The sequence below is a fragment of the Alosa alosa genome, chromosome 19 (assembly GCF_017589495.1).
Source record: "Alosa alosa isolate M-15738 ecotype Scorff River chromosome 19, AALO_Geno_1.1, whole genome shotgun sequence".
Lineage (NCBI taxonomy): Eukaryota > Metazoa > Chordata > Actinopteri > Clupeiformes > Clupeidae > Alosa > Alosa alosa.
Window position 1 is genome coordinate 29,329,787 of NC_063207.1, and position 11,135 is coordinate 29,340,921.

Here is an 11,135-nt window from a genome sequence, read left to right on the forward strand (position 1 = left end):
GCAGTGGTAGGGATGGCTAGTGCCCTTGGAGCTTCTCACCTCTCGTGCCACGGTGAACGTTTGCTCAGACGGGGCTCACACGCTATATGCTGGGGTGATTTACTGCCGTGAACTCACCACTCCACCTCTCACATCTCAACCAATCCTCATCCCTCCAACCGCCCCTATACTAAACCTCAGCACCCCACACGTTTTAATTTACCTGACCCTTACGTGCTGTCTGGGTCACTGTGGTGACATGCAAGGGGGGTAGGCGTACCCCCTTGACGGAAACATACGGCACCCCCCTTCCCCCCACATACACACACACACACACAGGCACATGCACACACACCTCAGCCCCCACTTCCCTCAGAAAGCTGCAGTCACGCAAGGCCTGCCCTGCGCCAGGACCTTGGCTGAATTTTTACTGCGTTCGTCGGGGAAACCAGACACTACAAAGGCCCCAGATCCACATCAATTTCACAAGGAGACTTACTGGGAAATAAATCACTCCAAGGATGTATGGGGTAAGAGTTGGGAGGTTGGTGTGTGTGTGTGTGTGTGTGTTGGTGGTGGTGGTGGTGGTGGTGGTGGTGGGGGTAGAAGGAATGGAAATGAGGGTGCATAGTGTGCTCCCAAGAACTGAAAAAAAGCTGAATGCTGAATGTAAAATACAATCTATGGCCTGCCTCCGGCCATCAATCTGTATTTCTGTCATCGAGGAACAGTCACATCCAAGTTCACTTTGCTGTTGACAAAGTTTCTTTTGATCCCTTGATCCTCTTTTTTCATATTCCAAAGCAATATAGCATATGCAAAATAAGTCATCAAACACGTCTATTTAGCTCCTCTGCCAGTGATTTACGTAATCAAGACACTTTTTGCAAGACCTCTTTGATTCAGATGAATGTCAAATTTGGGGAGTTTGAGGACTAAAAGATAATTGAATGTTTATGGACATTGTTTTGAGCTGCTCGCACGCACGCATGCACGCACACACGCACACACGCACGCACGCACGCACACACACATGCATGTTTTTACAATAAGCATGAATCTAATAAGAGAACAGAACAATTTGTGCAAGTGAAAAATAAACAGAATAGAACCCTCAAATAAACTTATGTTTTTGTCATTGTCTCATAAAACAATGCTTTTATAAACATGTATTTTGAGTGTATTTTATTTACTGGTGACTAGATTACATAGCCACATTTTTACAATCTTTCTTGACATAAAGACATGAAGAACAGAATGTCAGAATATGACAAACACACACACACACACACACACACACACATACAAACACACACACACACACGCCTCTCTTTAATTTCAGGCAGATACAGTATGGGGATGTGGAAAGGTCTTCTCTGCTAATGATCAACAGTTAGCATGCTGTAGATGGAGGCCACAGCTGCATGGTCAGCTTGTGCTCACTCTGAGGCACCACAGTACATTTGAGGTCACAGGACATAATGGACTGAAGGCAATTAAAAGTGTTTCTTTGACTTTATTTCGCTGAGAGGTTTCCATATATATTAGTTTTATTGTGGTGGCTGTTGTTTCACAAGCCTGCAAGGGAAATGAGAGAGTCAATCATGTAGAATTACAGCTAATGTTTTTATTGAATTCCTTTTATGTGTTTTTTTTTTCTCTCTTTTCCTTTCCATGGTTGCATTGGTCTGGCTTAAAAACTGAAACATTTGGGCATACATTAATTGCAGTCTTTTTTTTTTAAACGTCAACCACTTGATGTGAAGTTATTATGAGTCAATTTTATAATTTGTTTTCTGGTGTGGTAGGCTATTCTCTGAGGTCATTTAGCCAGTTTTATGACCAAAGTCACAGCGTCATACTGCACTTTGTCGTCACTTTGTTTCTCTGATTTGTGACCTGAGGATGTCCATCGTGAAGATCATTCATCATCACACTTCCTCCACAGGACGATAGGTAATTTCTCTGGGCTGTGGTTCCGCTCACTCATGCAGCTCGTGGTGATTCTCCCCAGCTTGCTGCTGTTGCTGCCACCACACTAAGCTCGCGCTGTGTATGCTAAAACCGTAAAAGAGTCTCGTCGCAGGTCTTCTGTTGGAACTGGCCTTTAAAAGACTCTGTAAGGGGTTCCACCGGGTTTCTGAAATGCAAGCTGAAAGGTCTTTTGCCGTGAGTTTGCCTTTTTTTAGTAGTAGTTAGTTTTTTTATACTGGGAAGTTATTACGTTCCCCATTGACAAAAATGTAACAAATAAATACTTGGGTCACATGTGTCACTCTGAACCAATCAAATCAGCTCTCCAACGACATAGCCTTACGTTAAACACTGCCCATTTACTTGCATGGTGAAGAACTGTCATTTGTCTCACAATCATTTTTTTTTTCATTTTAGACCTAAGTAAGTGCTGTTATAATTTGGGAGAGATGTTACAGATCATGACAGTTTTTGTATAATTTAAAGGGACCCGAGTTGTTTCAGATACAGTAATAGGGGTTTTGGGCTATGTAAGCCACTTTCTCCATGGGATTCCATTAAAAAACTCTTCTGATTCTGAAGTCCCAGACCCAACTGCAATTACACTTTTTCAGCAGAAGATTGGAATCTCCCTTTTCAGATGGTATTCACAGAGATCAAAATATGATTGGATACAAACTATTGTTTTCCCCTCCCTGCTTCTCATGCTGTCAATCAAACCGCAGAAACAGAAGCAGACACAATAACAAATGGAAATCATTATTAAAGAATCCATGATTTTTGACCAATTTGAAGATAGACCTGCTGCGAATTGCCCTGGGTGTGCTCACATGTATTTATTTTACCACATTTTGTATTCCATGTTTTTAGATTTTCTATGTTTTAATATGTTTCTTTGTTTTTATAAGGGTATTAAAATTGATCCATTGTTTCAAGTCTTCATCACACCAATGAGATGACACCCTGCACAGCCTCCATTCTGGGCTGGGCAGCATCCTGCAGGCTGGGATGCCACCCACCAACAACGCTTGCCACAGATATTCCCTACCCTGATTCCACTTCTACCACATCAAAATACCAATATGATTCACATAAACAATATCTAGTGGCCAACTCCTCTGTCTGTTCTTACTTTTCACGCAAGTTAAATCAAAGCAAAAAATTGCCCACACTCTATAGCATTGTGTCTTAAGCACACAGTAGACTGCAGTTAAGTGTACTGTGGTCACTCAAGAATGCCTTTGTTAAAGCATCTAAACGTGGGCAGGGAAAGATGGCTGTTGGCAAACGGATGCTGTGGTTCCAAGGACGGCAAGAGGAGGAGATGCCTTCCTCGAGTGAGGTTAGGAAAATGGACAGATGTCATGAGGATCAGAATGATCTGTAGAGTTTTCTGTTGGGTTCAGATTCAAGGCTTGACTTTCTTGAATCCTTTTGCTCTGGGCATATTATTTTTGCCTTTGGGGACACATAAATAATAAAATAAAACAACATAGGCTAGTGGAACTGTATAACTTTTTTAGTTTTTAATTAGGTCATCATTATACATAGAATATATAAAATTTCTGCATAATCATAAATGTAGTAGCCTAAATATCAAATAAAAATATTGAAAGCAAAGACAGATCAAAAATACACACAAGCATTTGGGGTCAAAGGCTAACTGGTGGGTTAAGCCAGCGGTTTTTCTTCATCCTATCATTGCTGTAGATAGCCATGAGATCACTACTCCTCTGCGTGTTAGAGCACACATGCCGCTTGATACAACCCTCGGTACATAGGCCGCTAATTGTGCACAGGCACGCAACGAGAACGCACCCAAGTCGGCTTCCTATCTTAAGGTGGGTCAAGCCGCAAGACATCCTTCATTTAGGTTACCGTGCCTGGTTGTCCATTACAGCCCGTCATATAATGACACCATTATGAAACATTTTTTGACCAGAGTAGCATTTGGTTTAGGGCTCTTGCCTACATCACCTCATTTACGTTATGGGTATTTAAAGCGTTCAAATGGTTTCATACGAATCAGTTTTAGGAAGAAATAAAGGCATAACTAGAAGTAGCCTGCTACAGTGTCATTTCATTTTTGCCGTGATTCATAACCCGACTTCCACTGGTGACTCAGGAATTTAGGACGAAGCTGAAGGAATTTAGGGATAATCTTGCTGCACTGTCTGCATCAAGGATCAGGCATGCCACAGGTATTTACTGAACCCTAGATCCACACAGGACATTTGTAGAACATATGTGTCTCTCTGTCGCTGAATCACAGCTGAGCCGACGCAGCGTTTCAGTTTTTGGAGAGCGAACTGACAGAAAACTATCCGACACTGCACCCTAGTGTTAGTGAATATAACACAAATTCTTCGGCACTTCTCACCCAAACTCATACAAGAGTACATTTAAGAGACACTTCATTAATTATACACACAGAGTACATTTAAAAAAGACATGTCATTAATATATAATATGCCATATGTGCAACTTGAAGTTAAGTACAGTAAGTTTAATAGGCCTATAATTGTTTAACTGCTACAACCTGCTACAAATAATGAGATTCTTGTTATTTTTAAGTGTAAGGCTATTTTAATATTTAGCATTTTGCAATTTTGGCCACAAATACCCAAATCACCTGGTTATTGATATAGTCTCTTTACAATATTACCATGTATAACAGCAGACAAATTGTGTTTTTTCTAAGTGACAAGTTTTCAGTCTGATATAAGTTACTTACATGTCATTATAAAACAAAGGTTCAATACCGAACCCCTTTTATAGTGAGATCCAGAACCTATGGTCTAGATCTTTATTTTTTAGAAATATCTGACACAAATCTACTGTTATCTATTACCTCCCACTAATCTGGATCTATCTCTCTGTAAAAGAAAAACAACCCATAATGAATCATTTTTCTAAAAGTGCACTGTAGAACTTTATGAGAACCGTCCAATTTGTTGGGAACCTTGTTTTTTTTTAACTTGAGTACTTAGCCTTGGGTTACATAGGTATTGCTTGTAGCTATATTAGAAGATGTGCTGCTACTGAATGTTGGGTTGTCAGGCTTTGTGTCTTCGGCAAGGTCCTTGCTGTTATTGTAGTAATAGATGAACAGGAAAAACCCTTGGTTGAGGAAGAAAAAGAGAAAGAACTGTTTAATTCCACCTCCTCATGGTTTAGAAATGTTCAGTGATTTTAATAAACATTATTTATTTAATAAACATTTCTAAACTTTTTACTTCGTGGATATCTGTTTACTTAACTTAATAAACTTAACATAATTCCTTCTTTTGGCTCAGTGTCTTTTCATACTCCTCTGTAGGTTTTTTTTTTTAAAAGCGAAAGAGGGCTGTTGCTCTATTATTTAGCCTTAAGTGGTCATTCTTAGGCTAACGTTGCTAATGCTGGCTAGTCTCTGCAGCACCAAGCTCCAGTCTGTTATCAAAAAGTGCAGATTCATAACATCATAAGATTTACTTTGATTTTGTTTCATATTACAAAGTATTAGAGAACCTTTGAGATATTTTATTATACACAATTATGACAACTTACAGACAGAGAGGAAATGTCCTTAGCATCATAAACTGTGCAGTTCTTATCACTTTTGTGCAAATATAGTGTTTTATGGTTATTGAAAGTCGGGAACCTCCTTACATAGTGTGCTGTTTATTTTGTGATAATATGTTGCGTCACTGGCATCACCCTGGCTCCTGACACCAGAAATAGACTTGACCACAGTCATAAACCTTTGGTGTGTTTTGAATACACATTAGTGTCTTTGCATCTGTTTAAACTCTCCCCTCCTTTTTATGTCCTCAGTGTTCAATGTTTTTTTTATGTTATATTGAATCCACATCTAAGCTCACAGTTGTAAATGCTGCCTGCACTTTGCTTTGTTGGCTGTTGTCTGTTACCTTGAAAGGCATTGAGAACACAGAATATGTAGTAGGATGGTATCATCATGGGCCCATAGCTGAAGAACGCCACCCCCCAGGTGAGTCCTAGCAGGGCCAGCAGGCTCATAATGGCCATTATGTTCTTGGAGACAGAGGGCGTCTTGGCGTCCTTGACCTTCAGCTTGCTGGACATGAGGATTTTTTGCACCACCACAAAGAAGATGCCCAGCGTGAAGAGGAACACCAGTGCATAGTAGCCGATGTTTACCACGAAGTGCACCGTTGTGTCCTTTATCCAGCACCTTGTGAAGGACAGACATGGTCAGTTATAGGCTTGGAGACTTAAACGATTATCATGGACACGGCTTGTCAATGGGTCTGCAATATGATGATTCCAGTGGTACAGACTTGCTGAATGATTATTACAACACTGTTTTTGTAGGTATTTCGACCAATCTGTAACTACATTGTAGAGTGATTATAGCCATGAGCACATTGCTGTTGAGTTACACTAGTGACACTGGTTACTGGTTGTTCATGTCATTGACTTACAAGTGTTTACATCTCAAACTTACGTTTTTGTTTGAAATCCACTAGTGGTGGTAATGGTCACCAGTGTGTACTTATTCAGAACAGCAAGAGTGATGACAACCACAGCTGGGCAAGCTTCAGTAGGACACAGAGAACAGGTTGTTAAAGTAAGAGTTTCAAGCCATTATTTAAAGGTAAAAGACCTAGTCAAAGTATCAAAGTCAAAGTATCTTTTATTTGTCTCCTAGCATTGCTTTAATTCAGATGGAGGTATTCCTCTGCTAAGCACAGAGTATTTGGAGTTAAAATGTATTGCACCATGTTTGTAATGTATGTTTCAGTGAAGTACAGTAATTCAGTATATACTTCAATGAAGTAACATATGCTCTACACTTATTTGCACTTCATTCATTTGCATACTCTGTGGAAAGATGAATGAGTTTTGCCATATGTCCTGTTCAGCCTCACGGCAACTTTGCAATGGAAGAATACTAAATGCAAGGCACTTCTGTCTTGCCCGAGTCTAAGATGTAGTCATACTAAAATGACTGAATAGGTATGACCAGATACCTGTTGAAATGTATGTTTTGTTGGACAAAAAAACACATATTATATTTGCATGTATGTTATATTTTGTTATCATTTCTTGATATTGTGATCTTTGTTTTCAACTAACGTTAACTAAAAAACTTGCATGACTCTGCCTTACCCCAGGCTGGCATGCACATCTTCAGCATGTAGTTTTTGATGTCTTTGGTGTTGCTCATCTTAACGAGGCGCAGGTACAGGTGGAGAGCTTGCATAGCAAACCAAGTGAACGTGGACAGCATAGAGTAGTGCATGAGGGTGGCGATGATGATGCAGCCGATGTTACTGCCCATGTTGGCCACCGACTCGTTGGTCAGGAAAGTCAGGTTGAGGAGGAGGAGCGCTGTGAACAGATTCATCAGGATCTGGATGGCCTGGCTGGACTTGGCTTTGCTGAGTCAAATCAAACAACACAAAAACAAACGTTTCAATAAAACAAATCAACAGTTCAGAGAATATAATAGCATAATACCAGCACAATGTATGGTCAAAGGTAAACCATGTGAGCAGTAGTGGAAGTATAGAGGTAGTGGCCATAATGTCACAGTAAACCATTCACTAGGATTCAGTCCTATCTACTTCACCATGCAGTGTGCCTGGATAAGGGATAAAACATCCTCACTAAGAACTGTGCTATGGGAAAACCTCATGGCTCTATACTGGGGCCGTATATGGGAAAACCTCATGGCTCTATACTGGGGCCGTATTTATGGGAAAACCTCTTGGCTCTATACTGGGGCCGTTCTTGTTTAACAAATACATCAATGGCGTCCTATCTGTATGTGATGGTGTGTAGATCTTGATTTATGCAGGTAACACATTCTGATGTGCATGATAAAAACAAACAAGTTGCTGTTAAACTGTCAACAACAATGGACAAAGTGGCAGAGTGGTTCAGTTATTCATGTCTCTCTATTCATGTCAAATCTCCTGCAATACCATCCTCGGTTTCTCTCTAATATTGTTAATTGTAGTACTTCATATTTTTCTCCTTCTCCTCCTTTTTTCCCTATTGCAGTTTAGCTTGAATGTGGTTCCACACTTGTATTGTAAATGTGAATGTAAAATGAATGGGTGAGTTTGAAAAGTTCTGCGAGTGGTCCAAGTTGTTTGATGGGGTGGAAAAGGGCCAGTGTACCGTAGCAGAAAATGCGTGAAAAGCGCCACCCCCAGGAAAAATATGGAAAGGCCACAGCCGATGTAGCTGATGTATGTCAGGGAGACGAGGTCCGATTTGGAGAGGGTGTCGTTAGTTGGTAGAGCATTCTGGTTTAAGATTAGGAAAGAACAATAATTCAGTTATTTGACATGTTTCAAAACGCAAGCTCAATTTTGCTGGACTGCTTTTAATGATACTGGGGGAAATGCCAAGTTTTCCCCCCTTCATTCTTTATCGACTTACATGCTACCTCATTTGTATGTTGCCTTAGATAACAATAACATCTGCACAACAGCTACACGTGTACATGTGTAAATGTGAAGTATTAGTGTAGGTCTCCAGCTTATGACAGAATTCTACTGTAAAGTTCTGAAACAAATGCCAGTGTCTGCCATTCTTAGATGGTGATGCATGCATGTGGATGATGGTGAAGAAAGATAACCTTGGACAGTCAGAGATTACAATAAATCAGCAAAAGACTATTACTGTACTGTACTGTACTGTACTGAGGGTACTATATGTAATGCATGCATATATACATACATTGTATTTTTTGTCCTCTATCCTTTTTTTCTTGTTCTCTATTACCTATGGTTATTTTCCATAAGTTTAAATCTATATATGTTTATACACATCTAAATAACGTGTTGTTTTTTTATAGTATATTTTTTGGGCTTTTTATGTCTTTAATCAGATAGGATAGTGGAGATTGACAGGAAGTGGGAGAGAGAGTCGGGAGAGAGAGTCGGGGTGGGATCCGGAAAGGACCACGGTGCAGGTGCCCCAGCCAGTCGCGCCACTTCTGGGGCCTAAATAACGTGTTCTATGCATTCGTTTATATGACTGCTTTGCTAATTTAAATACCTCTTTTGTCATGTCAATAAAGCACCTTTTGAATTTGAATGGAAAGAGAGATAGAGAGAAGGAGAGATAGAGAGAGAAATCATTCATCTTACCATTAGAATGGCAAAGAAGGTAAGATGATAACATTTGCATGTGATGGTGCTGTTGCCCTTTACTGTCTCACATCCGTCCTCTGTCCAGGTAGGTTGATCCCCTCCAGAGTGAAATTGGGAGAGAGAGAGAGAGAGAGAGAGAGAGAGAGAGAGTGAGAGGGTGGCAGGGAGTGGGATAGAGGGAGCGAAAGCATGCAAGCAGATAACACGCTGACATACGAGCAGCTCCTGTGCTCCACAGTTCTCCACTCTTAACTGTATTGGTGGTAGCTCAGTTCACCCTTGTGCTCTCCAGAAAAAATAGATATGATTGAGGTACAACTTTTGCCGATGTACCCTTCACACTGAGATGTACCATTTCTAGGCCATTGATGTGCCCTTTCTAAGCAAACTGACCAATTAAGGAGTACAACTGTGTACCTTGAGGGTATTTGCCACAGTTATGGTATTGCTACACAGTATCTTATTTTTTGACAGTGTATAATTCACTCATAACAGACAGAATTATATAACTGCAGTCACTGCAGTAATTCAAGTACTGTTAATAAATCAAATGTTAACAAGGGATAATAAAACTGCTGTGGGCTTGAGGAGAAAAATAGCATTGCTGCTGTGCTGTATTTTAGTTTAGTTTGTTTAGTTAGTTTATCATTATTTGTCATTTTCCAACCAAAAACACATCTCTTAGTTGTTCATGACCACTACTGGCTTCTGATCATTTTAGCTGTTGGAGTTTATGATGATCAAGATGCACTGAGCAAAACAAAAATAAAAATAATAAATATGAAAAGACATACCGACACCATTCCAGGAGGTGCAGATAAACGTAACATTCTCCTGTTGATTTACACACAAAATGTTTAATGTTGTTCTGCATTCAGCAATCTCAGATGTAATGAATGAAATTCTGAACCTCCTCTCTCCACACTCACCATGCTGACATTTTCAAAATGAATTTTGATAGGATCTTTCAAATTGGAGATGTTGGCAGACATAGACATGCCATACACAGCATTATCTAAAACTCTGCTGTTTTTGCAATCCTGTGTAAAATTAAAAATGTTAAATGAAATGACAACCTTGTTCACTGAGCAATTTTTAATATCGGAATATTATAATTTTGCCCCTTTACCCACCAAATGTAATATCTTTAACAAACCTACCTAAATCTAACTTATCTATAACAAACAAATAAATTGCTAACCTTACACTGTTATACTTACCATGGACATGTTAGGAAAGCGTAATACCCCTGCAAATCCCTCTCCACCATTGGCTGATCGGGAAATATTCACAGCCTCTGCAGGAATGTCGACAGACCAAGAATGCTTTGTCTGCAGTGCATTTGGGTTGGAAACAATCTGTGAAACAATACAAAATTGATATAGCTGTAATCTTGTGTCTCAAGACGTGCTACACACCAAATATTTGACTTATTTTCCTTAAAAAACTACTCAAACGGATTCATTGATTATCAAAATAATTGACAGCTACTCAATTAATTATTTGTTGCAGTTTTATAGGCCAGTAGAATCTACTATATTGGAGTAGGGCTGTGTATTGCATAATAAAATCTCATAACACGATACACCTCGCAATACATGTTGCGTGTATAATACATACATGTACTGTTTTTAGGTTGTAATTTCCATCAACACTGCTACAATCAATGAACTCATATCAGGAATCATGAAAAATATGTTCTTACAACCATCGTTTTCGCTTCCACAGAGAATGCAACGGTGACTGGGTTATGCTCTTTAAGCCGTATGATAGCTCCTTTAACTTCCCCAGCTTCCACTTTGGCACTGGACATGTTTCCTAACTTGTCCAGCGTGGATTTCAAGTTTTCCATAAGAGTGCTATATCACAAAAAAAAGAAAAACAATTAAAAAATATATATCTACGAATATAGATATATATATATATGGTAGAAGGTACAAGTGCATTCAGACCTGTATCAGCAGATACAGAGACGGTTTCTATCCACAAGCCATCAGGATGCTGAACTTCCATACTCTTCCTCATACCTAATATCATCAACCTCACCAACCT

At 39.6% G+C, this 11,135-nt stretch overlaps 1 protein-coding gene across 1 annotated transcript; it reads right to left on the minus strand.

Moving 5' to 3' along the window:
• Window positions 1-4,806: 4,806 nt before the first annotated feature.
• On the minus strand, window positions 4,807-10,821 carry LOC125284604 (adhesion G-protein coupled receptor G2-like). Its single transcript, XM_048228611.1, has 10 exons — window positions 10,789-10,821; window positions 10,304-10,441; window positions 10,013-10,123; window positions 9,878-9,917; window positions 9,081-9,181; window positions 8,104-8,231; window positions 7,087-7,358; window positions 6,422-6,512; window positions 5,865-6,148; window positions 4,807-5,073 (listed from the first exon to the last, which is right to left on the minus strand). Exons 1-10 carry the CDS (start codon window positions 10,792-10,794, stop codon window positions 4,940-4,942), a joined length of 1,305 nt encoding a protein of 434 aa, XP_048084568.1. The 5' UTR covers window positions 10,795-10,821; the 3' UTR covers window positions 4,807-4,939.
• Window positions 10,822-11,135: the final 314 nt, after the last annotated feature.